This window comes from Tasmannia lanceolata, unplaced genomic scaffold (assembly GCF_043159265.1).
Source record: "Tasmannia lanceolata isolate RefF3 unplaced genomic scaffold, GAP_Taslan_0.1 ptg000016l, whole genome shotgun sequence".
NCBI lineage: Eukaryota > Viridiplantae > Streptophyta > Magnoliopsida > Canellales > Winteraceae > Tasmannia > Tasmannia lanceolata.
Window position 1 is genome coordinate 1,774,818 of NW_027518693.1, and position 26,061 is coordinate 1,800,878.

Genomic DNA, 26,061 nt, shown 5'->3' on the forward strand with positions numbered 1-26,061 from the left:
TGAACAGAGCCTCAGAAGTTAATATATAAGTCAGGGAGGATGGCAGTGAGGCTTCAACAACAGTAGTTTGTATCTTGGCTTCACCTCCTCTCTCTACCTAGCTCTACATGTATTGTGTGCACCCAACAATAGAATTTTAACTTTTAGTACATTATTGAACAATAGAAGTACAACTTTTAGTATGTTAGGTGGGCGTGGGTGGGGGTGAGAGGCGATGAGCCCTCATGTAAAAAAAGGGATTTGCTAGGGAACACAGCATAAGGCATTTTGTGGCATGGCTGTTGCATGAGACAGCAGTCACATAGGATGAATAAAATGAATAAGACAAAATCTGCTGAAATCTTAGCCTATGTGGCTGCTCTCTCATGCAACAGCTGCTCCCAAAATGCCTTCTGCGATGGTTCCTGCCAAATCCAGTAAAAAATAGTCTTAAATAAAGGGGGTGGTGAGAGAAGAAGAGCAGCTAGCCAGCGAATGTAAAAAAAAAAAAAAGCCAAACAGGGGGGCGAATCAGCGAATGTCTCACTTTCCCTTTCTGTTGTACTCAGTGCCCACTAATATGCGCCGAAAGGCTGATCCTGCAACCTCGTAGAAGAGCGTTGGCAGATTACCAAAAGCTATAGTTTAGATTTTATGCTCTAAAGTCCCTTTGAAATTAACGAACGGTTTAGAAGAGCATTGGGAAATGAATGGCTTAGATTACGCCCCAAACGGGCGCGCGTTTTTCCCGCCAATTTCACTCAAAAAGCCTCCTTTCAAATCAATTTAAGAGCTCTCTAATCACCTCCCTCTCTTTCAAATATATCTCTGTGGGCTAGACCAGAAAAGCAAACAAGGGGCGGTTTTCAAAACTGGGTTTGAATGGGTGGATTGAAGGGTAAAAAGGGTTTGAAGAAGAAGAAGAAAGATGAAGGTGTGAATGAAGAAGATACAGAGACTATGTCCAAGAAAAGAAAACGAGGGCGACCACCAAAGCGTGAGGTTGTTATATTGAAGGACAAAATCAAGTCAGAAAAGCAGATGGAGTCCCAGAGACAGATTCAAAAGGTGAAAGTTGAAACAAAGGAGGATCCTGTTATGGTTTCGAACAATCCGAGGCTGGGTTTGGGCAATGGAATGAATGTGAGCTGATTTTTGTACTAGTTTTTTTGTTTTTTTAACTTCCTTGCATTTGATTAGTATTTTTTTTCTTCCTGTTTTGAGGGTTTTTTTTTACATTGGTGTTTGTAGGGTAAGAAGGAAAAAGCAAAACCAGGGGAAAGCAATATGTGCCATCAATGTCAGAGAAATGATAAAGGAAGGGTTGTTCGGTGCAAGAAATGCCCTTCCAAACGATATTGTGTACCATGTATAGAGAGTTGGTATGTTGCCTGCATTTTTTTTTTTTTTTTTTGTGAATTAATAAAAGGGTGTTGCTGTTTGTTTGATGGAATATGGAGTTTGTTCTTCAGATTGATTGATTTTTTTTTTATCAGTGTACAAATATCCAGTTGCAGATTGACACTTTGAACATGGATTTTACTGTCTTACTTGTACCTCCATGTTATCCTATTTTCCTTTCTTAAAGTTAAATTTGTATGAATTAACAGACTAGTGTTAATGTTTGTTTGATGGAATATGTAGTGTGTTAATTCGGTAATTTCGGCCGAAATTTTGGAAAAATATTAAATAATGAAAAAATTTGAGATTTTTTGAGTGAAATTCCTTAAATTTAGAACAAAAATTCGGGGAAAATGGAATTTCAACTGAATTCGGGGTATACCCAATTTCGGTTTTGGTCTGGACTGAAACCCTGAAATTTCAGATTTCAGTCGAAATTTAAAACCATGATTGACACTTTGAACATATTTTAGACTGTATTACTTTTTCCCCATATTATCCTATTCTCTTTTTCTTAAAAAGGAGTTTGTTTGATGGAATATGGAGTTTGCGCCTCAGATCGATTGATTTTATCATTGTACACATCTGCAGTTGCTGATTGACACTTTGAATGTGTTTTAGACTGTATTACTTTTCCCCTATATTATCCTATTTTCCTTTTCATATTTTCTCAATGCTAGATTATGTTCCTTGTCTTCAGCCTCCCCACGTCACTTCTCTCATTTGCTTTTACTGGTGTATCGGTTTCTAACAATAGTGGAGTTTAATGGACGTTTTTTGACTGGGATGACTATGGTACCGAACTTTGTCCAGTAGTACTGAGGTTGTGTGATCATTGGATTCTTTATATTTGATAATTGATTTCTCAATATTGGAAACAATGTGTTATAATAAAGAAAAATCAGATTCCGCAATACACAATCCATTATCATCGTTGTTGATGAGTTTAAATGTATTTGGTTGTCCCCTCATCCATTTTTTTAGCACATGTTGCATTCCTATTGCATATGATAGATGCAAGGTGAGATGGACTCAATTTCCTTATTAATTTGCCATACGTTTCTCTTTCGCAAGAAATAACAGCCAGCCATGAAGAAAGCTAAAGATGTCTGTCCGTAACATATGCCTGTACTCGAAGTGGTCATGCATTTATCATTGTTACAAAGAAATTCTCTTCCTATAATCTTATTTGAAAAGAAAAAGTGTGTTTCACCATTTGATGCAAACCTAGGATTTGTGGATTAACTTCTGGGAACTTAGAAGCAAAGTAATGATTTCTAGTTCAAGTAAATAGTAACATGCATTCCCAAATGAAATAAAACATCACACGATACTCAATTCAGTCAGAGATTTTCATTAATATTCCTAGCCTTTGAAATCTTTCATTAACAGAACCAATTCAGCCAAGTAGGATTCGAAGTCAGACAATATAATCAAAATCAAAGAAAGCAGATCTATAATTAATAATATTCAAGGTCTAAGAAATCTTTCTAACAAACTGATCTATCACAAGCCCCTATCTTTGGCTCAAAGAAGCTAGGGATAGTGGGTGGCTTGGGTCCTGAAAGCCCACGTCCCACGTTTGAATCATCTACATGGGACTCTTAACATTGCTCCTAGTATGAAATTGAGGTTCGGTCGACTAGCCATAGGATCCCTTGCGGCCGAACTAATATGGACCCTCGTTCGTGTCCCTTTGCTGAGAACGATGTGTCATCTTCTCTGCCTTCAATTCCAATTGGAAGGCATCATCAACAATGATGAGGCTGTGAAGGGAAACCGACTTCTCAATCTGAAATCGCAATCCACTGATGTATCGAGCAGTAGTTTGCTCTTCATCTTCAACTAATGCATCAATGGCTATCAAGAGTAGAAACCCTTTTATGTATTCCTTCATGGATTGAGCTCCTTGCTTAAGGCTGAGTAGCCTCCTCTCTTGCTAATCCAACTTCTTCCATTTGACAAATTTCCTGCAAGCGAGATAACACCCTAGACTTTTGTTCTACCATACTTTGCATGTTATCCTGATTCCGTTTCTTGTGCTTATTCTTCACAAATCAAAGCTCTTGGCCAATGGCCAATCACTACATCAGTCGGCCAGGGATGTTCATCTATTTTCACCAACCACTTGTCTCTCCTTGATATTTGGGACTTCAAGCTAGGTTAGCTCGAATCAGAACTGGTCAGATCTCATGACTTCAATCGCAGCTCCAATATAGGTCAATGATCCAAAATAGCATTAGCCATAGCACATTGACACATTCGGTTTAACGAGCTCCAAAGGGCAGATGAGGAACTGATTAATCCTTCTCATACTTAAGCTTCTAGCCCAGGTGTATTGGCCCCACTCAAAGGGAGATCAATCAGTTCATTTCTCTTCATAAAGTTAGTAAAGGCCATCAGTACAAGTTAAAGAGTTGCATATGCCATTGTTATTTCTGCAACACTCGGTGATGATAATATGCTAGACCTGCATTTGTGAGTTAGATTGAATGCTTTTGATGGTGTTGAACAGAAATTTAGTCAAACTGAGGGAATAGTTGCTTATTAGCTTTTCCTGAATCTACTCATTCCCGCTGGTGTTGGAGCAGCAGTAGTGGTTTACAGAACAGCTATTTATTTAAGTAGACTCCCTCTATTGAAGGATTCCTTCTCATTTATATAAATGCCTTGTATTTTTTTTGGAAGTTGAGCTATCAATCAATTAATGCTTCATCACGTGCTCTTTGTGAATTTGTTATTTCCAACATTTATTTTCTTAATTTTTAACCAGCAATAGCCTTCGTGTTCACTTTCACTTTAGGCAATGTAGCCTTGTCAATGTTTCACATGTTTCAATTGCAATCACTTATCTTTTCTATCTTTCTCAGTGTTTCATATATTGTAGTTGCAATCATTTATCTTTTCTATCTTTCTATGAAAAATGTGATGCCATAATTGATTTGGTGAATTTATGTATTTATCTAATTTGGATGTACCGTGCCTGTGTTTGCTTTTGTGGTCCATGCCATCAAAGTGATCACACTTAAATTTATAGTGTGGATTTTATTATGCTCAATTCTTTTGTTTGGATAATGAATAACAGGTATCCTCAACTGTCGGAGGCAGACATTGCAGAGGCTTGCCCAGCCTGTTGTGGAAATTGCAATTGCAAGCAGTGTTTACGTCTACATGAGATACCCCAGGTCTGTTATTTATTCTCCAACATTTATTGTTCAGTAAAATAACCTTCGATCCTCCTAGCTCGATTGATGCCATCTGAATTTATTCATGGTACACCAGATTTCAGTGAGGCGGGTGTATGAAGCTGAAAGACAAGCTGAAAGAAAACGATGGTCTCATTATTTGATAGATCTACTTCTACCATTTCTGAAACAAATGAATCAGGATCAAATAAGGGAAAAGGAGTTGGAGGCTAAGATACAAGGTAGTATTTGCTTTAGTTTTGACATCATTCCTTTTTTTGAATGGCAGTTCTGACATCATTCTTCTTAATTGTTTTTTTAACGAAAATGTTCATTTGAATAGGATTATTACCGGCTGAAATTGACCTTCAACTGGCAGTTTGCATGGATGATGAACGCATTTACTGGCAGATTTCTCTTCCCTGAATTATTCTAAAATTTATCATGGAATTTGTTTAGATTTTCTTTTTTGTTGGTTTCTTAATTTGTTGAGAACCTGATATATAATATTTGACTGGACCAGTAACAACTGCAACACTTCTATTATTGACTTTCATAGAAGCTGTCCAAACTGTTCATATGAACTATGCCTTAGTTGTTGCCGGGAGATCCGTGAAGGTAACCTATAGGATAGAGGAAAAGCTTATTTGGATGGTGATATTGTTCCCAAGACTAACAAGCTAATGAGAGTTTCAAACGTGCATGTAGGGGCGACTTCTACTGAAAATGCCAGGCCATTAGTTGAATGGGAAGCCAACATGAATGGAAGTATTCCTTGTCCTCCAAAGGCAATGGGTGGCTGTAGTGATTGCCTTTTGGAGCTCAAGAGCATCTTTCCGAAGGATTGGGTCTTGGAGTTGGAAAGGAAGGCAGTGGACATTGTTGACAGCAAGAAACTTTTGCAATTGCCTGACATTTCTGAACGATGCTCTTGCTTCAACTCGGGTGCCCATTTTGATTCCAGTAACTCACGAAAAGCAGCTTCTAGAGAAGATTCTGATGACAACTATCTATATTGCCCACATGCAAGAGATACTCGACATGGAGACCTAGAGCATTTCCAGATGCATTGGATCAAAGGTGAGCCAGTGATTGTTCGCAATGTTCTTGATTTCACATCTGGATTGAGCTGGGAACCATTTGTTATGTGGCGTGCATTTCGTGAGAATAAAGTTTCCAGGGCTGGTTTTGAGTGTTACACAGTGGAGGCTATTGATTGCTTGGATTGGCGTGAGGTTAGTTCTATTGCCCTCCTATGGTTAAAGTGGTATTATATTTTTACCGGAGGAATGAAGAGTGCCCTTGCAAAAATCAGCTTCAAGGCCCCCCTATTGGTTGATTTTAGCAAAGTGCATTTATTGATGGCACTGAAAAATGTGGATGGTGCCGAAAAAAGTGGAAACCGCAGCGACTTTGCTGCAATCAACCAATAAGGGCGCCCTTGAAGCTGATTTTTGCAAGTGCACCCTTCATTCTATCATTCCTTTTTTTACCGTTATGATCTAGGTACATCCCATAAGTTGAGTAGATAATTACAACCATATTATACGGTCGCACTGCATATGGAATCATTGCTTTATGCATAATACATTATGGTTTTCTGTTGTCCTTGGCTTCTTGTGCGATTAAACTGTGTTTTTTTATTACACAGTTATTTCCTAATCCACTTCAATTCTTAAATAGGGTTTCTGGCTTTGGAATTTTTACTGTAATTGTGATTGTGTGCCTCAGAGCATGTGAATCAAACCATGCGTCTCTTTTGTCTTTTCTATATCTCTAACTCTGGCTTTTATTACAATAGTCATACGGTGGACTTTATCTAACCTTGTATCAAATTTTGATATAATATGCAGGTTGAGACTAATATTCACAGCTTTTTTAAAGGATATACAGAGGGCAGAAAACATGACGATCATTGGCCTCAGATGCTCAAATTGAAAGATTGGCCCCCTTCTAATTTATTTGAAGAGCGGTTACCGCGCCATTGTGCTGAATTCATTGGTGCTTTGCCATATCTTGTGTACACAGATCCGAAGCTTGGTCTTCTTAATGTTGCTTCAAAGTTGCCAGAAAAAACCCTAAAACCGGACTTGGGACCAAAGACATATATAGCTTATGGGACATCTCAAGAATTAGGGAATGGAGATTCTGTAACTAAGCTTCATTACGATCTGTCAGATGCGGTAAGCTAACAAAGTCTCACGGCTTGTCTCTATCAATAATCAATATTTAAAAACTCAATTCCAATATAGAATTTATTAAATTCGTCATTTTATTGAAAAAATTTGTCTTTTTTATATAATTTAATTTTTGACCTTGGTAATCATAAGTCATATCATTATCTGACTGAGATGACTTGTCAGAGTTCGGTGTCGATAAGCCAGTTTTTGCTGTGTTGCCACAATGAAATTCATTGCAAATTAGTCTCGTAATCACAATGAAATTCATTGAGTTTGACTAGGTTTTCTATTTCACTAATGTTTTTATCTAGATCATTGTTCATAATTATGTGATTATCTCATATCATGGACATTGTTTAATTGTTGTTGTAAAATTTTCCTAATTTGTTATTTTGCTTACTTTCAATTCAGGTGAATGTTTTGATGCATACGGCAGAAGTAGTTCATGACTCAGAACAGGTTTCTAGTACAGAAGAATTGAAGAAAAAGCATCACGCTGAAGATCAAAGTGAACTTTGTAAACTACAGCAAAAGGTTGATGAGAAGCTCCCTGCACCATCTGCTGAGAAACACATTGCGGAGATGGATAAATTCCGGTCAGATGGCATCTCTACTGATGATGGCCCTGGTGAGAGAAAAGGAGACACCATTGTCCTTGGCAGTGGACCTAAACTGAGCAAGTTAGATGTTGTAGATGGAGATTGTGAATCTAATGCTGGTGTTCTATCTATTTTCAAGGATGAAATAAATGAAGAATTTGCTGGTATTGAAGAACAAAAAGAGGGAGGGAGAGGTTCCTTTTCTGTCAAAACTGGGGACCATGAAGAATTTGCTGTGTTTGGTAAAGCAGAAGAGAAGAGTCCTGGTTTTTTTAGTTTAAAAACTGAAACTAATGGAGATATTGATGATTTAGCTGATGAACAAGGGGGAGAAAACTGCCCAGAGAAGAATAAGGAAGAGGCTAGCTCTTTCGGCGTCAAAACTGATGTAAGTGAGGAACTTGTTTTCAATGGGGTGCCGAAAGGTGTTGATGCTGGTTTTTGTGACGTTAAAACTATAACTATGGAAGCACATATGCCTTTGATGGATGAGCCAAAGGGTGAAAATGTTTTTTGTGGCCCCCCATCAGAAGATGGTTTCAATGATTATGTTGGGAATGCGACTGCTCGTTGCAGAAATACTCATGGTGTTTCTGAAAAGAGTCTGGAGAAGAAGCGAGTTAGGGGTACAAAGAGGAAGAGAGGAAGAGGCAGAGTTTCCGGGAATAAGTTGAGATCTGAACTTCCACTTGATCGTGCTATGGGGAAAGTACACAATATGAGGAAATCTAGTTCTCGTGTTGTAAAAAGTTGTACTGGTGAAGAGATTAACAGAAATGGCACACAGGAATGTGCTGAAACTGTGAGTAGTGAAGCACTTGAGACTTCTATTGATGACCAGAAAGGAGAAAGTAGCAAGGATAATGTGGTGAAGAATACTAGTAAACGCAAAAATATTCCTCGTGTTTCTAAAAATAGTTCAAACTCTCACAAAGTCTATGCGAGGAAGATGAGAATGCCTGCAAATTTTGGCAATAAGTTGAAGTCCGAACTGTTAGCCGGTGGTGCCCTTTGGGATATTTTCCGAAGACAAGATGTTTCTAAGCTACAGGAATACCTTAGGAAGCACTTTAGAGAATTCGAATTAGAAAAGGTAATCAATGATAGGACATATAAAAGGGATACTGCACTTCTATTCATTTTGACAATTACATGCAATTTATCATTCTTTTGTTTTACCAGGTTGTTGATCCCATTCTTGACCAAACTTTTTATTTAACTATGGAGCATAAAGGGAAGCTTAAGGAAGAATTTGGTTAGTTTACTTCACCATAGTTTAGTTGTCGACTTAATGTTCTCTCCTATTTTCCTTTTCCTTTTGATTCCATTTTCATGCCTTATATTTGGTAGGATGTTTACTTTGTTGATACCCTGAAATCTGAATGATATTTTAGATGCTTTGGTGTTTGTGTAGGAATTGAACCGTGGACCTTTGTTCAAAATCTTGGAGAGGCTGTTTTTATTCCTGCCGGTTGTCCTCACCAAGTTAGAAATCTCAAGGTATGTAGATCACGAATTTGTTAATGCATTAGTTGCCACAAATGTATTACTCGAGACCATTTCATAGTCTTCCTTGTTCATGTGTCCAGTAAAAACTTAAGAACTTATTCATTGGCAGTTTGAGGTGAAATCAACTTGCATCATTGGGAGGATCACTGATCATGCCAATAAATAATGGAGCACTCAATTGACTTACTAGACTTCATCTTATGAAGCTCTTGCTTTTATGTTTACAGTCTTGTATAAAGGTTGCACTTGACTTTGTCTCACCTGAAAATGTTCATGAGTGCGTCCGTGTGACAGAAGAATTCCGAGTACTTCCCAAGGATCACTGGGCAAAGGAAGACAAACTAGAGGTATATCGATCTCTTCCTAGTTCCTGCAACACACATAGATAATCATGTATATATATATAGAGAAAATGGTTTGTGTGCAGCTGCACAGATAGCTTATCTGTGCATGGCTGCACAAACCATAGTGGGGACCAAATTTTTGGGGGATCCAAAGCATTCATTTGGAAGGCCCTTCCATGAATAGGGTGTGTACCAAAAATCAGCCCTATACGATCATCCTAACCCAATCACTGTTTTGGATATATATATATATATATAGAATTTGCTAGGGTCCATCACAGAAAGGCATCTCGCGGCTGACTGTTGCATTTGAGAGCAGCCACACAGGCTCACTTTTCAGCAGATTTTGTCTTATTCATTTAATTCATCTGAGGTGGTTGCTCTCATGCAGCAGCCAGCTGCGAAATGCCTTTCTGTGATGGTCCCTAGCATATCCTATATATATATATATATATACAGAGAGAGAGAGAGAGAGAGAGAGAGAGAGAGAGAGAGAGAGAGAGAGAGAGAGAGAGAGAGAGAGAGAGAGAGAGAGAGAGAGTCTATTCATTTGTGTTGTTTTTGTGTGTTATCAATTCTTATATGCTTCGGTAGCCTCCAGCTCCTTCAAAGCCAAGCACTCTGAACCAGAGAATATTAATTGAGCAATTTTCCCAATAAGTGACTCAATTAATTCTAATATCACTGAAAAAAAATTCAAATATTCATATCAGACGGACTTAGTGCGAACAGAGCCCGCAACCTCTACGATACACGTAGATGTTCTTAAAATGTATACCTTGCCGAACTGAGCCTGTGACCTTTCTGCTACAAGTAGATATACTTCACCAGTATACCATATAATCTATTTTTTTTTTCCGAAATGGTAGTATACCATTCAATGTACTTCTGTTATTAGTTTCTTTTTTCTTGCTTGTTTTTTAAAATAAACTTCTGCTTTTTTTTTCCTCTCAGAATTCTCGAACATAGCGTCTTTAGAAATTAGAGACAGCGCCTTGACAAATTATTCCCGAATTGGAATTTGTATATTCTTCCAACACCCATGTTCTTTTGATTTACCTTGAATCTGATTGCATGGAACAGGTAAAGAAGATGACCCTTCATGCAATCGACAAAGCTATGAATGATATTCTGGGGACATCTGATCCTTCATCTGAGCCAGTGAAGACATCCAAGCCAAAGTGAGTCTGGCTTGAAACCTTGTGCACATTCTGGTTTTGAATCGTTATCATATTATATCGTTCTGTTACATTGTGTTCTTATGGGACTTGCAATTTCTTATACTGACAAAATTGGAGTTGGGCTTGATTGCTTGGTCTTCTATGGGTGGTATAGGTTTGGCCCCTATCAATCCTAGGGTGACTTTTAGCCCACATCCTGTTGTTTAAGATTCAACACTAACCCGTGCATTTTGTGCACACCTGGGAATTTTTGTCATCCTTCTTTGACCTTTTGGATATCATTGCAGGCTGAAGAAAAAGCCTCCAGCCAAGAGGAAGAAGAAATCTGCCAAAAAAACACTGCCCAAGCAAACAGCAGAGCCAAGTTCTGATCGTCCATCGCAACTGTGTGAACATTCTTCCGAAAACACACTGCCAAAAGAAACAGCAGAACCAAGTTCTGATAGTCCACTGCAACTATCTGAACATCCTTCTGAAAACACACTGCCAAAAGAAACAGCAGAACCAAGTTCTGATAGTCCACCACAACTATGTGAACATCCTTCCGACAACACACTGTCAAAAGAAACAGCAGAACCAAGTTCTGATAGTCCACTGCAACTCTGTGAACATCCTTCCGAAAACACACTGCCAAAAGAAACAGCAGAACCAAGTTCTGATAGTCCACCGCAACTATGTGAACATCCTTCAGAAAACACACTGCCAAAAGAAACAGCAGAACCAATTTCTGATAGTTCATCGCAACTATGTGAACATCCTTCCGAAAACACACTGCCAAAAGAAACAGCAGAACCAAGTTCTGATAGTCCACTGCAACTATGTGAACATCCTTCAGAAAACACACTGCCAAAAGAAACAGCAGAACCAATTTCTGATAGTTCATCGCAACTATGTGAACATCCAGTGCCATTGCCGGCAACAACACCCATATCGAAAGCTTCTCCGATCTCATCACCCACCACCCCGCTACCCTTCATTGAATAGAAGACTATATTTATGAAATCCGGCGATGTCTCATCTCCGAGTTTCAATTTTCTACATAGGGGCGTACTATAGTTGCCCATTTTGTGCAGAAACTGTCTCTACGGCCTCTCCTGCTGTTGCTTTTGTCATTTATTGCAACAGATGAGACATGGCTCTTTTGTTCTTTTGGTAGGGCGTACTTTAATTGCCCATTTTGTGCAGAAAATGTGAAATGTGTGTTGTTCTCTACAGCCTCCTGCTGTTGTTTTTTCATTGTGTTGCAAGTAAAACAGCAGATGAGATTTGGCTCTTTTGTTCTTTTTGTATGAAAGCATCTGTAATGTGTTTTTATATTCTTATAATTGTTGTTACAGACGAAATACTTCTATCGGATAGGCCACCATAATGTTGGATCTTCAATGGCTTAGAAATCACACCAATCCCTAAAGTCCAATAATGTGTATTTTTGGTATTTGAATGTGGATCGTTGCTTGTATGTAAGCTTTCACCATCTACTTCCAAGGCTCTGATTGACATAATATTTGGGTCATTGAAGATATGGGTGGTCTAGATCAACCAAGTACAAGTCCCACTGTATTATTGGGCGGACATCTTTTGTATTACAATTGATTGGACCCTACAACCTAAGCACTCTTCTAAATCAACCAAGTACAAGTCCTACTGTATTATTGGACGGACCTCGTTGTATTACAATTGATTCTGCCTGCATACCTAAGCACTCTTCTGTATCGGTCATGTTCCATTTAAATTTTCAAAACTCTAAAACCCCATGCTAAAGGAACTCTCTTCTCGCCCTTATGAAGGCCTTTTTTTCATTTGAGGTTATTGGCAACCGAATGTGTTTTATGATCGATTGTGCTAAAAAGGTGATCTGTTGGTAAAGGCCAATAACCGATTATAAAGTATAATCGATTATTTAAATTAAAAGAAAAATGGTTAGGAGAGTAATTACCAAAATCGGTGATTATCAACTGATTATACGCGTTGACTCTCTTTCTCTCTCTCTCTTATATCTGTTCTTTACTAATGTTTCTAGGTCAAATTATGTTTTTGTATTTGACGGATGAAGTGGAGCATGTCACCTTCGTGTGAAATCGGGTATTCTTAGTTTGATCTCATAGATAAAATTATTGAATTTTCCTAAGCGCTGAGATGGATCTGGATGAAATTTTCTACTATCTTTGTAGTAAAAGAGATCTTCATCGTCTGATTTACTTAATAATCAATTAATGATTAGGAGATGTTATCAGCACTGCTGTATTTTGATGAGGGTACTCCTCACTTGATTAAAAGTACGGTATGGCCTGCACCATAGGATGATCCAAACCGTCCATTAGATGGGCCACAGCCTAAATAGGTTGTGCCCCAAAAACCTATTTAGGCTGTGGCCCATCTAATGGACGGTTTGGATCATCCTATGGTGTGGGCCATACCGTACTTTTAATCAAGTGAGGAGTGCCCTCATCAAAATACAGTAGTGCTGATAACATTTCCTTAATGATTTAGTATTGACTTGTTTATATTCACTATAGGATCATCTAATTGATTTTAATTCCAGTAAGGAGTACAATTGTTTTGAGCTGAAGGCGAGTTGATTCTTGAAGTTAATTATGTTTGGTGAAATTTGGTCATTTTCTGGTTTCTGCTGTAAATCTTCGGAACCAATTCTTCCCTCTACTCCTAGTCTTAGGACAAATGGATCTAAGAATATTTGAATGTGTCTATGCTGCAGTTTGAACAAATCCTCTACTAGAAGTCTTAGTGAATGTATGTGGTTCCTCCGAAGCAGAACTTCAGGGATTAGAAATTTAGAAGCATGATATTTGGTGAACTCTATCTTCTAAATTAGGCAGTGGACTGTATGCTTTGTGTATGAACACCTTTTCCTTCATTTGACGAAGCCAAGTGGATAGTTTTGGACCATCATCAGTATACAAATGTATATCAATTATTAGTAACGACTGAAAATAACTAATTAGCTCGCTGTCTATTGGTCAAGTTCTCGGATTGATGATACTTTATTACTGATGTTTAATATATTATTAGAACTGGAATTTACAGAACAAAAACCAATGTGAATATACTTGTGTTTAGAGGGGGATATATGATCTCAAGCTTGTGTTTTTATATACCCACAAAAGGAATGTCTGAAATTGCTGTATATTATTATACTCACTGAAGAAAAACAGAGCGATGCATCCTTCTCTATGGTTAATGAAGTATCCACTCAAACCTACTGAGTGGCCTTTTCTTATTTTTTCGCTGCAGCAAGTCAGTTGCGAGGCGCTCAAGACCTGTTCGGACGTGAGCTGAGCTTCCAAGATCCTACTACTGCTCATTCCAGCGGACGGACCGCTCCCCCTTTCGCGTACTTCTTTTTTTTTTTTTTCTCACCAGAATGCATGTGAAAATCAACTAACCATTGCTTTTCCTAATTACTATCAGGATGATGCTGGCATTCAACATGTCCCCCACTCAAAGGTATTGGTTTCTAGTGAGTTCTATGCTTTGGTGAGAACCCTTTTCTTAACAAGAATAGCTGATTTCATCACAGCGGCCTACACATCTAAGCCCACTCAAGAAGATAAAGAAGATGAATTTCTCAAGCCTTATGATGGGAGTGGCACTATAGTAAGAATGGGAATGGTACCTTCTCTTGAGAACGTGAAGTTGGGGACCTGGGGGACATTTGGAATTTAAGACAACAATGATAAACTTAATTAGCAATGTAGTCTGGATTTTGGCATCTACACTTCAAATTATATCTGCACAAATCAAGGAAGTTTAGGGTGTCTCATGTATGAATGCCCATGTCTCTCTATTTCTCTTAAGAATTCATATTTTTCACTAATTCTCATCGTTCACATTCTGTATTGGGGCAATAGTTAAGGGTGTCTCATACATGAATGCCCATGTTCATCTGTGATAGTAAGCATATAAAGAATGGGAATGACATCTCATTTTGTTATAGTAACCATAGCGATCGAACGATGCCGACATGAAGCAAATGCAGCTGTATATAGAGAAGGAAGGCAGAGGGAGGGACCATGATCACTGTTTTAAGAATTCTTGATGAGATTTGGAAGTCATGGGACATCATTAAAAAAAATGGAAGTCATGGGATGCCTCCAAACTGGTGTTTAGTGTGTTGTCTGAAAGCAAAATGCCCAATGCATGCCTTCAGTCAGTGGTTTTGAAGTGTGAGACATTGTAATATACATCATTGCGATTAATTCACCATTCAACATTGTAGAAGAAACTGAGAAACATGTTCTGTATGCTACACATAAATAGAAGAAGATTCATATGGATGCAGAAACCAAATGCTCCATAAGTGGTTGTCAAGCCTTGTAATAAAATATTGTAGGCGAAGTGCCAGGAATCAACCCGATATTTGAATAGAAACAGATTTGAATTCTCATTTGCTTGATCACCTTCAAACTCTGAGATTGCCTTTTGTTTGGATAGGTAAGGTGTTTGCTCAGCTTTTGCTGTTGTCCCACTCGCTCTGTTTCGAAACTACATGAATTGTCACTTTTGCATTGTCCCGCTGCTCTGTTTCGGAACTAACATGAATTGTCACTTTTGTAGACTGACCTTTCAGTGAGTTATGGGTTTCATGTTAGGATCTTGTGCAAGAATTCTTCACTCAATTTTTGTAATGAGTGTCAAATGGGATGCACAATAATGACAATTCTCCCCTACCTTTTTCTTTCTCTTTGTATGTCCAGAGGTATACGAGTGTTATACATCGGGATAGATGGGTGACTTTGTGTGCGATCATGATGGATCTCCAATATTAGCAATTACTAGTTTGGCAGTTCATACAAAGATATGCATATTGTCTTTTAGTATTTAAAGAGCTGTCAAAAGGTTATTACAGTTCCCTAAAAGCTCTCACAAGCCCATTTAAAAAGAAAACACAAGCTAGGTTCGTGCAAATTATTAAAACATGGTTGCGCTGATATCATTTCCCTAAATATAATATCATTAATAGAGAGCATCATACCTGCATTCCCCTATTTTGATATTGGCACTATCAACAGCCAATCAAAGAACTTTAGCATACAAGAGGGGCGTAAATGTCAGAAAGATATCATCTCCCATTTCATATTTGTTTGCTTTTTTGCTTGGTTTCATTCGAGATTTTTTTTCTTATGAAGACACCATAGTTACTTGAAGATCTATTGGTAAATATAGGACTTGTTGCTAATCCTACATGTTCATTGCTTGTACCCAAGGATCCTGAAGATGGAAATGATCTAGTAATCACATTGCATGGGACTGCAATTTCCTTACGTTCAATTTAAACTTTTTTGTTCTTGTACTTGTGACCTTTCTTCATGGTATCAGATCAGTTAGGCTGGCTAGGTCTGAGGGAATATTGCTATTAAAGCTGTTGGCACAGCCAAATTGGTCTGCATTATTTAAGCTTGAGCTGACATGGACACTATGCCTTTTGGCACATGCTCATGCAAGCTACCTGGACAAGCTGTTTATTTTGGATGGGATAATGCCAACTACCCATTTAACATGGGTAGTTGGCATGATCTATTGGCACATGCTCATGCAAGCTACCTGGACAAGCTGTTTATTTTGGATGGGATCATGCCAACTCATAAAAAAAAACTACCCATTTAACATGGAACAGTGATCTTATTGCTAACGAAGTTTTGGTTACTTTTTGAATTCCTAGATTTATCCCTTTAAACAATGTTTGATGTTTTGTCAATTCACACTTCAAGGTCTAAATTTATATTTAAGGGTTCCTCTTAACTATGTATATTTTCTGTCTTTGTATCATATGCATGTGTTTTTATCATGCCTGGATTGATCCCTTTAGATTGTCAGGAATTGTTAAGCTTCAGTTTGGATGTTGTTTTTGTTATGTGGATTGGAATCTAAGTTTCAGAAACGACAGAGAGCTGATGCGAGTTGCATACCTGAAAAAGCAGCCTGATGCATTCTGGGTGATTGCGCCCCTACTTTTCTTGAATATATCTTGGTACTATATGTAACTGTTAATTCTTGAGTTTTGTGGATATACGTGGTACACGTTGGTTTCCTTCATCTAGTCTAGGATATGTTATACACTTCCTTTTTTATGCAATCTATTCTTTCTGTTCTGATTTGTTATTTTCTGCCGAAGGATGAAGGTGTTGTGAACTTTTTTGTCTTACTTTGGATGCCCTTGCAACGCATTCGCATGGTAGAAGTCATGGCACAGGCGTAAGCGAAGGAGGAGGAGCGAGCCGTCTAGGGGCTCCTCCTGGCCCCCATCGTGTCAAGCTTTGAGTGCAGCCCTCTTTTACCACAGAGGCACTATCAAGGTCCCATGGTGTGCGCCAATCTGATGATGCTCAAATTTGACCGGATGATCGAACAGCCCTGATTGTGCTGGGTCCCGCCGTCTACCTAATTCTAATGACAGGGAGAGAGATCGCCTCGACCTGCGACCTGCGCTCACAGACAAAAGGTTAAGGACCACCCGGAGTTGGAACTCTAGGGAACCTTTGACACTCAAGTCAGACGGAGACACCAGAATGAGAGCTGAACACCGAAAAGAGAGAGCCGTGGCCACTAGGAAGGCTGGGGAGATATGCGCACCTGGGTGTGGTGTTTGGGTGTTGTGCTCTGTTCATAGTGATTTGTAGATAATGGGAGGAGAACGGGTTCCATACCTTGGATAGAGTTCAAAAGAAGAAGTAGAAGCCCATGACGTTGAGTGGAGGGTTCCCCTTTATAGGCAGAGTTCCTTGTTCCTTGGCGCGTTGTGACAGTGACGTGACACCGTAATAATCGTTGGAGACGCAGGTCATGCGTGTACGGTTCTGGCGAGTGATGTGACAAGACATTCACTTTGTGTAGTCTCAGGTTGTGACAGTTCGACAACTAGCAGATGCAGGATCTTGTATGGTGGAGGCTGGATCTCGTACAACTACTGGTGATTAGCAGGGCCGGAGAGCGACAAGATATGGTGTGATTTCCTAGGGTGATGGAAGTAATTCCAGAGGTGGTGACATCATGCAGGGCAAGCCTGTAGAAGGGCGGGCTTTGTGAGGTGCTATTCGGGCGAAGGCCTTTGACTCTGAAGGGCCTTTGTCCAGCTGGCCATCTGGCTCTGTGCGGCACCCGGGGTAGTAGCTGACCGAGTGGTTCGTCTTGTCTATGTGAGTTGCCATGTGGCACCTAATCTGATGCAATCTAGCTGGCCATCCGCCTCTGTGCGGCAGCCAGAGTAGTAGCTGACTGAGTGGTTCGTCTTGTCTGTGTGATCGTCGCCACGTGGGGCCTAATCTGATGCAATCCGATTTTACCCCAACAGTGAGAAAGAATGCAGTAGAAAATGTTGCAAATTCTGCAGAACAAAGTAAATATGTATGACTGATTTCAAGCAAAGCCATCTCACGAACTTCATCTATGAACTTTATGTGAAAAATGGTAAGTTATACATTGAGAGATATTGTCTGGATCAAAGAATTATCTTACAAAAAAATTAGTTACATTGGATTGCAATTTTTTCACACCACCCTAAATGGATGTATTAATAGATTCTATACACCTTAATGATGTTAAAAGGAGGGAAAGATGCCATGGTCTCTCTTCTTGAAATCAGCTACATAATTCCTTTCTCCCTTCCCCAAACCAAACTGAAACTTTTGAGTATCACTTTTCTTTCAACAGTGATTTGATTTACACTCACCATCTAACTGTCCTTGATTTTATTCACCTTTGTGACTTCTGAAAGGCACATAGCCCACTTCTCTCAACTGTTCAGTCAGTCCATATAAAGTGTCATAGATCTCTCTCCTCTGTTCATGTCTTGTATCCTTAACAAGGAACTCTTGGACTCCACTACCCACTTGAATTGAGCTACAACCAGGCACCTTCTCAATCCCTTCCTCTTTCATCCCTGCTCGAATGTGCAAAACGTCCTCCCACCTGCCAATTGATGCATTCAAATTCAAAATCAGCACACGATAACCAGGATTCGAAGGCTCAAGATCGAGAATTCTCCTCGTCACAAATTTTTAGAATTCTCCTCATCACAAATTTTGCCAACTGTCCATTGCCATAGATCTTACATGAACCAAGCGAAGTAGCCCAAAGAACTGCATTGGGCTCCATGGGCATTCTCTAAATAAACCCGATTGCTTCTTCTAACTTCCCTGCTCGGCTGAGAAGATCGACCATGCATCCATAATGCTCAATGCGTGGCTTAATCCCATATCTCCTCACCATCCGATCAAACATCATCAAACCCTCTTCAACTACTCTGCCATGAGTGCAAGCAGAAAGAACTGTGATGAAAATAACATCATCAGGTTTTATTCTTTCGCTGCACATTTTATCAAAGAGAACTAAAGCTTCTCTGCAATAACCATTAATGGCCAGACCAGAAACCATTGCCGTCCATGTGTCATCCCATTGAACACACCTTTCGCATTTTGTACATCCCCACACTTGGCATACATGTCTAGGAGCGCATTTCCTAATGCAACTGTTATGTGGAACTTGTTTTTCTTTATATAAGAATGGATCCAATTTCCACAATCAAGGGTACCCAGGTGAGCACACGCAGACAAGACACTAGTAACCATAGCTTCGTCAGGTCTAACCATTCCATTTACCAACATCTGATGAAACATACGCAATGCTTGATCGAATTGACGATTTTGAACGTAACCAGTGATCATTGCATTCCAAGAAACCACATTCTTGATGGGCATCTGTTCAAAGAGACCACGTACGGAATCTAGATCTCCGACCTTCGTATAACCCGAAATCATGGCCGTCCAGGACACCATATCCTTACCACGCATCATATCGAAAATTGACCTTGCAGTGATCACATCACCACACCTTATATAACCAGATATCATGGTATTCCATGAGAATGGATCCCTTGTTGGCATCCGTTCAAAGATCGATTGTGCCGAGGCCATGTCCCCGGCTTTCGCAAGCCCGGTGATAACAGAATTCCATGATATAATGTTTCTCTCAGGCATTGACTCAAACAAGTGGATTGCAGAGCCCATTTCACCATGAGACATATATGCAGATATCATAGAATTCCATGACACCACATCTCTTACAAGCATTTCGTCAAACACTCGAGAACAACAATCTAAATCAAGACTACATTTGGAGTAGAAATCTAAGAGAGTGTTCTGAACAAAAACATTAAACTCAAATCCAGATTTAACAATGTGGGTATGAATTTCTGTACCTTCCTCTAGAGCTTCATCCATTTCACAAGATTTGAGAAGGAAAGTGAAGGTGAAAGTGTTGGGGTGTGATATTAGATTTGTTCATCTGGTTGAAGGCTAGGAATGCGGCTTTGTTATGACTCCTCTCACTGAAACATTTGATGATTGTGTTATAGAGTAGAACGTTTAGGAATTGCTCGTTTTGGAAGATTTGAATTGCGTAATCAAGGGAATGGAAGGTTGAAGAGAGTTGGATGAGCTTGGGTAGGAGGAATTTGTCTCCCTGAAGACCATGGATGAAGATATGGAGATGGGCTTGCTTTAGTTCCCTCATATTTTTACACTTCTGAAGAATTTGGAGCAGTTTTTGCTGCATTCTCTCTCTTTTTTACATTAATATGTACAGAACACTATCATGGTCCATCTTCTTCATAAGAGATTTTATAGGCCAGACGTCCCTCTATTATAAATTGGGTGATCGATACCATCATTGGCCCATGATGTAAAAATGTTTTTCCAACAATTAAACGGTTTAGACCACCCAATTATGTGTGCCAGGCTTGTCATGCTAAAGGTGTCTATAGGGCTGTCCTTATGATGTAGCCACGTACAGGCAGATGGATGGCTGTAAATTGATCATAAAACAGTTTAGCCCACCCTTCGCATATGCAATCTATTATTAATTACACTTTTGTTTCTCCCTACATGATGTCCACATAGAGGAGGAATGGTTATCCTATCCCTCGTTATTGGGCCAAGATGCCAAACTTGGAAGAGTAAGGATCAACCTTAGTTTAGTGCTCAGGGTGGAACCTTATATACACTTATAACTGAATCAATCTAAAGTCAAATCCTCACCTTCGGAGCGGGAGAGCTTCAAATCATTCTTAATAGAGAGCAAAGACAGAGATATAGTAGTTCACCCTTAGACATTATTAGTATGAAATCCTTTGCATTTTAGGTCTTTCACTGAACCACCAATGTCTTCTAACACAGCAAAGAGGATGCAATGGTTGGCTGCCTGATGAGCCTCACTCTCTTTGAGAAATGATGTGCGCTACACTGCTAGTCTTCATCCGCATACCGCCATTGCAAGGGCAAATGCCTCTTTCTTCTTTTAAGTTTAATAAGATTCTGGATTTGGAACCTTAGAACCCTAGATGTTGTAGTTTGTCTTTCACAGTCGAAGATTGTGTTCTCACCCGTAGATGTAGCCATCTTGGCCTAACCATGTAAAATCTCAGTGTGTATTTTGCACCTTACTTTTATGTCAGTTAGATTGGATTTTGCCTGGTGGGTTTTCTGAACAGATCTAATGGCTATAACTCCTCAACCCAAACAATGAAAGTCCGATGCTAAATCAAAAATTAAGGGTCTGTTTGTTTTGGGTTTTGGGTTTTGGGAATTGATTATGCCTCAAGAACTGATTATTGGACTCAATCAATTATCAAAATCGGATACGAAGTGGGCCTAAAGATTGCAAAAGGTCAATAGCATAATAGATATATCAAATGACATTTTTTTTCATCACCGTTAATCAATGGCTTAGAATCATCCGATGGATGTGAACCTGTGACGGGCAACAAGATTTGTAGACCTATTCATGGTGGGTCCATATCAACGACCATTTTAAAGATGCTGCTCCTTCAATAAGATATTTTTCAGATCATTAATTGTAACGGTTTAAGTGAAATAACATCCATGCTCCCTTCTTTTAATAGTGGCACAGCTTTCATCATTTTGCACCTGTTAAAGGAAATGATACAGTGACAGCCTTGTGTATAGGATGTGTGAAAGGCATGATGAAAAAAATAAGTCACTGATATTTGCACTAGCATGTTTTGATAATGGCAGAAACTCACTCTCTTTTTCTTATTAATTGCCTGCTGTGAGGTTAAGTAATTGTGATATCCAATTAAAAATGATAAGGCAAAGCGAGTTTGTGTCATTATCAAAACATATTAGTGCAAATATCACTAGCCAATAAATATTGGTATTTGGGTTTTATTAATTATTTGGGGGACGCCTTGTCCCCTTGTAGGCTTGTACAAGTTGTACTGCTTGTGTTTGCATTAATAAAATCTTGTCATCTTTCGAAAAAAAGAAGAAGAAGAGGTTATTAATGCATTGTGGATAAGCTGCTTATTTGCTGTCTCCTCACATTGATGTGACTCCATGCAACCTATTAAAAATATGGGATTTGCTAGGGACTTTTGTAGAAATAAATTTCGCAGCTGAGTATTGCATTTGAGAGCAGCGACCTAGACCCCGGCAAAATGGGACCCGTACCTGCGGGTACACCCGGCCCGCAGGGGTACGGGTACCAATTTCAATACCCTCACCCAACCCGTACCCATGACCCGCGGGTGGGTCTGGGTCGGGCGTTGGTGCCCGCGGGTTACCCGCCGTTCGGTTTTCAACTTTTTATTCTTAAGGCCTAAACACTAAACACTAAAAAATAGACTATGTGGGTGGGCCAACAACACAAGTCAAAGCAATCAGACCATGTGACTAGTATCTTTGGTTGTACCAAAACAAACATTTGTTAAAGTAAATGAAAATTTGTATGATGAATGGGCGTATCAACATGTACTCATCATCCCATCCTTGATATTTGATCCAACAGCAGTTGACTTGTTAAGAAGCTGTTGTTGGATTCAATATCAAGGCTTGTACATCCATCGTACCACCTTTATGTGTTCATACACCCATTCATCAAATTATTTCTTACCCGTACCCGCACGGGTTGTACCCGTTCCCACCCGGGTTACTAGTTTGCCAGGTCTACCGCAACCCATGGTCACTTTTCAGATTTTTGTCTTATTCATTTAATTCATCTGAGGTGACTGCTCTCTCATGCAACAACCAGACTCGAAATCCCTTTCTGCAAAAGTCGCTGGCAGATCCCTAAAAATAAAGGCCAGTGATGTTTGTTTTGACACTTTCACAAACCCATACTGTCATTTATTATTTAAACAACCGAACAAGTTTATTACAGTTCTCAAATTGCTCACAGAAGCCACATAAAGAGGAAAAGACAAACTGATATAGTTACTCATTATTAAAACCTGATGGTGCCAATATCAGGAGCCAAAATAAATAAGGGGAAATGACTTATGACTAGTGTAAAGAACTAGTCATAAGTCGGAACTCTAATAAACCAAAATCACGAGCATCTGTTAGATATTTTCCATTTCTCTCCACTATTCCACTGCATTAATAATTCTGAAAACTTAAAAGCTCATTAGACATATCCACTGCATTAATAATTCTGAAAACTTAAAGCTCATTATATTGTTGCTTATTCCACCCTCCCCCCTTTTCCCTTCTTCCCTTATGGCATTTTCTTCATCTCTTAAGACCAATCTAGTTTCTATTGCTTTGATTTCATCCCTCAGTTTCAGATTCCTAGATTTTACACAAGCGCAATTACAACTAGGCTTCTACTCCTCAACATGTCCAAATGCTGAATCCATCATCAGCTCTGTTGTTCAAGAAGCTGTTCTTTCTAATCCCACCATTGCTCCTGCTTTGCTTAGGCTCCAATTCCACGATTGCTTTGTGGAGGTCTCTCTCTCTCTCTCTCTCTCTCTCTCTCTCTCTCTCTCTCTCAGCTTTATATGTATTTCATTTATTTTGGGTTTTTGGGTTATTACATGATATGGGTTATCAGCCAAAATCGATTAATCAATTTGTAAAATGTTGTATAGGGCTGTGATGGATCGATACTTATCAACAAGCCCAATGCAGAGAGAGGAGCATTTGGTCACCAGGGATTGCGTGGGTTCGAAGTTATAGACAAAGCAAAGGCCCAACTGGAAGTTGAATGTCCAGGACTCGTTTCTTGTGCAGATATTATTGCCCTGGCAGCAAGAGATTCTATTGTCTTGGTAATTAGGAAATAAAAGTAGATGTATTTGGTTTCATGTTTAAATTTATTGGTTGAGCTAAATTAACGTTTATTAATATTTAGGGGTTGTGTATGATACAGAGCAAAGGACCAGATTACCAAGTACCTACCGGTCGACGAGATGGACTAAGGTCTAATATTTCCGACGCAGATAATATGCCAGACATCAGTGATTCGGTTCAAGTACTCAAAGATAAATTCATGGAGAAGGGCCTCACTGATAAAGACCTTGTGCTTCTCAATGGTGCCCAACTCTCTCTCTCTCTCTCTCTGTAATTATTTTAGAGGGGAATGGGTGCATGATAACAGAACAAATATTTATATTTTAAAAGGGCATTTAAAAGGTTACATTTTGGTGCTGCCGTGTATTAATAATTACACTAACTCAGCTTGTCTTTTATTTTTTAATCAGCTGTCAAGGTTATTACAATTATCAAAATGTTCTCAAATGACAATTAGAAAAGAAAAGACAAGGTGAGTTAGTGTAATTATAAAATTATGGCAATGCCAATATAAGTATCCTAAAGAATTTATAATAGAAAAAGGTAAATGATAACGGCACAACCATATTTTGATATTTTTACAAACCATCTTGTCTTTTAGTATTTAAAGAGGGGAAAGCGATATATTCACCTCCTTTTCTTCCTTGGGCCACACCCTTCCTAGTTTAAAAAAAGTAGTCCCAATTACCCAATAACTAGCAGTTGGTTGTCCCAGGGAAGAAAGGGGGTGAAAATATCATTTCCCTTAAAGAGCTGTGAAAAGATTAAATATTACGTTTCCCAAAAAGCTCTCACAGAGTTGAAGAACTGGTATGGCAATTCATAAATACAGGCACTTCTACCAGTGCTAGTTTGTTCTAATTAATATGCTTCTCCTTTTCTACACATAGGACAGAGTGTATTAGTTGGAAATTTAAAATTACCTAGTTTTAAGGGGGACTTGCTAGGCAATTTCAGGGAAAGCCATTTCGCGGCTGGCTTTTGCAACACATGATGGTTGTTCTCACATGCAAAAGCATGCCGCGAAATGGCTTTCCAATTGCCTAGCAAATCCCATTTTAAGTATAGCAATATTAATTTCAGGTTTACTAGCATTTTATCATTTATCAAAATTTCTAAATTTACTATTGTTATGACGAGTATTTTTTAATCAAAATTTCAGCTGCACATACCATTGGAACCACTGCATGCTTCTTCATGAATGAACGGCTATATGATTTCACCCCAGGGGGTGGTTCTGATCCAACAATAAATCCCCAATTCCTACCAGAACTCGAGTCCCGTTGCCCAAAAAATGGAGACATTAACATCCGATTGGGTATCGATCGAGGAAGCGAGCTAACATTCGATACCCAGATCCTAAGTAATATTAGAAATGGGTTCGCTGTGTTAGAGTCCGATGCCAAGCTCTATGATGATATTTCAACGAAGACTCACATTGATTCTTACTTTGGTTCATCGAGTTCGATCTTTGGTCCATTTTTTGAGTCAGATTTTGTAAGTTCCATAATAAAAATGGGTCAGATAGGTGTAAAAATTGGTTCTGAAGGTGAAATCAGGCGTGTATGTTCAGACTTTAATTGAAAAAATTGTCTCACTTTGCTTAGTTATTTTTTCACGTCAGATGTGTGGTGTGATGAATCATTTATTTGCAGATTCTAATATCAGTTTTAACAGCCTAGACTCATGTAAGAAACGTTTGCTATCACGTAAATGGCATTCCATCATGAAACCTTTATCCTATATGTTTGATGAATTCGCTTTTGTGGGTGCCCTGTTTGACATACATGAATTCAAAAGGTTATTAAACAAATGCATTTTTCCATAGGGAATTTCTTTTTGGGGTTGAAAGACAACGGGTTCTTGCCTTTTTCATGGAAAGAATCTCTTTTCATCTTCTTAATGAACAATGAATGAAGAAAAGGATCTAAAAACAATGCGTAGATCATCACAGGCTTGCGATCGCAACTCAGGTACTCAGGTGGCCATCGCAAGTTCTGTGGTTTGCAGTCATGAGACTCAAACAATCCAGAACAGTCTCAGGTCCTTAAGCGAGAAACCAAATAACATGAATCCGATTAATAATTTAACGTAAACACGGCTCAAGGACCGGAGACCAGTCTTCTCTGGGCAGGGACCGTGCCTAACACCTTCTTTCCCATAATCAGGAAATGAATCCGATCCTAAGGAAACTCAGACAAGTCATACAGTCACATATGGGTCCTAGGCCTTAAATCCTAGATGGCGACTCTAGTCAATCCCCCATAAGACACAGGTCCACACCATGGTTTTTGTGGAAGAAAGTGAGCGGTTCATCCATTGGATATGGTTGGTGGAAGAATTGCCTCTGAAAGATTAAAATTGAAAATTAGGCTGAAAACACATGAATAAAGCCGGGCAAAGGCTGGGCCCCTCCTGGACGTGCATTCCTCCACTACATATTAGTTAAAGATAATTTTGCAAGAGGTTTGGGCTTTCTCTAGTTTATTTTCTTGCCCAATTGGGGTTACAGGAAAAATACTTCTAAGAGAGATTTTTGCTAGAAAAATTTCTCCTTTCCATAAATTCAAGGCCCCT

At 39.1% G+C, this 26,061-nt stretch overlaps 2 protein-coding genes and 1 pseudogene across 2 annotated transcripts; 2 read left to right on the top strand and 1 right to left on the bottom strand.

Moving 5' to 3' along the window:
- Positions 1 to 503: 503 nt before the first annotated feature.
- LOC143848115 (lysine-specific demethylase JMJ27-like) lies at positions 504 to 11,654 on the top strand. The gene is made up of 14 exons (XM_077356943.1): positions 504 to 1,122; positions 1,231 to 1,361; positions 4,466 to 4,565; positions 4,663 to 4,807; positions 4,909 to 4,969; positions 5,086 to 5,183; positions 5,274 to 5,800; positions 6,419 to 6,748; positions 7,157 to 8,437; positions 8,527 to 8,599; positions 8,759 to 8,844; positions 9,081 to 9,200; positions 10,281 to 10,378; positions 10,666 to 11,654. The coding sequence occupies exons 1-14, from the start codon at positions 862 to 864 to the stop codon at positions 11,360 to 11,362; spliced, it is 4,008 nt and encodes a 1,335-aa protein (XP_077213058.1). The 5' UTR covers positions 504 to 861; the 3' UTR covers positions 11,363 to 11,654.
- A 6,029-nt stretch (positions 11,655 to 17,683) lies between these two features.
- LOC143848116 (pentatricopeptide repeat-containing protein At3g29230-like) lies at positions 17,684 to 20,297 on the bottom strand (annotated as a pseudogene).
- A 2,553-nt stretch (positions 20,298 to 22,850) lies between these two features.
- LOC143848868 (peroxidase 43-like) lies at positions 22,851 to 25,147 on the top strand. The gene is made up of 4 exons (XM_077357926.1): positions 22,851 to 23,139; positions 23,283 to 23,462; positions 23,564 to 23,726; positions 24,647 to 25,147. Exons 1-4 carry the CDS (start codon positions 22,909 to 22,911, stop codon positions 25,066 to 25,068), a joined length of 996 nt encoding a protein of 331 aa, XP_077214041.1. The 5' UTR covers positions 22,851 to 22,908; the 3' UTR covers positions 25,069 to 25,147.
- Positions 25,148 to 26,061: the final 914 nt, after the last annotated feature.

Bases quoted from the DNA above. Each gene is read 5' to 3' on its own strand.
- LOC143848115 (XM_077356943.1), top strand. From the start codon at position 862: ATGGGTGGATTGAAGGGTAAAAAGGGTTTGAAGAAGAAGAAGAAAGAT. The intron at 4,566-4,662 runs GTCTGTTATTTA...ATGGTACACCAG, and splicing joins GTCTACATGAGATACCCCAG to ATTTCAGTGAGGCGGGTGTA. The intron at 8,845-9,080 runs GTATGTAGATCA...TTATGTTTACAG, and splicing joins ACCAAGTTAGAAATCTCAAG to TCTTGTATAAAGGTTGCACT.
- LOC143848868 (XM_077357926.1), top strand. From the start codon at position 22,909: ATGGCATTTTCTTCATCTCTTAAGACCAATCTAGTTTCTATTGCTTTG. The intron at 23,140-23,282 runs GTCTCTCTCTCT...AATGTTGTATAG, and splicing joins TCCACGATTGCTTTGTGGAG to GGCTGTGATGGATCGATACT. The intron at 23,463-23,563 runs GTAATTAGGAAA...TGTATGATACAG, and splicing joins CAAGAGATTCTATTGTCTTG to AGCAAAGGACCAGATTACCA.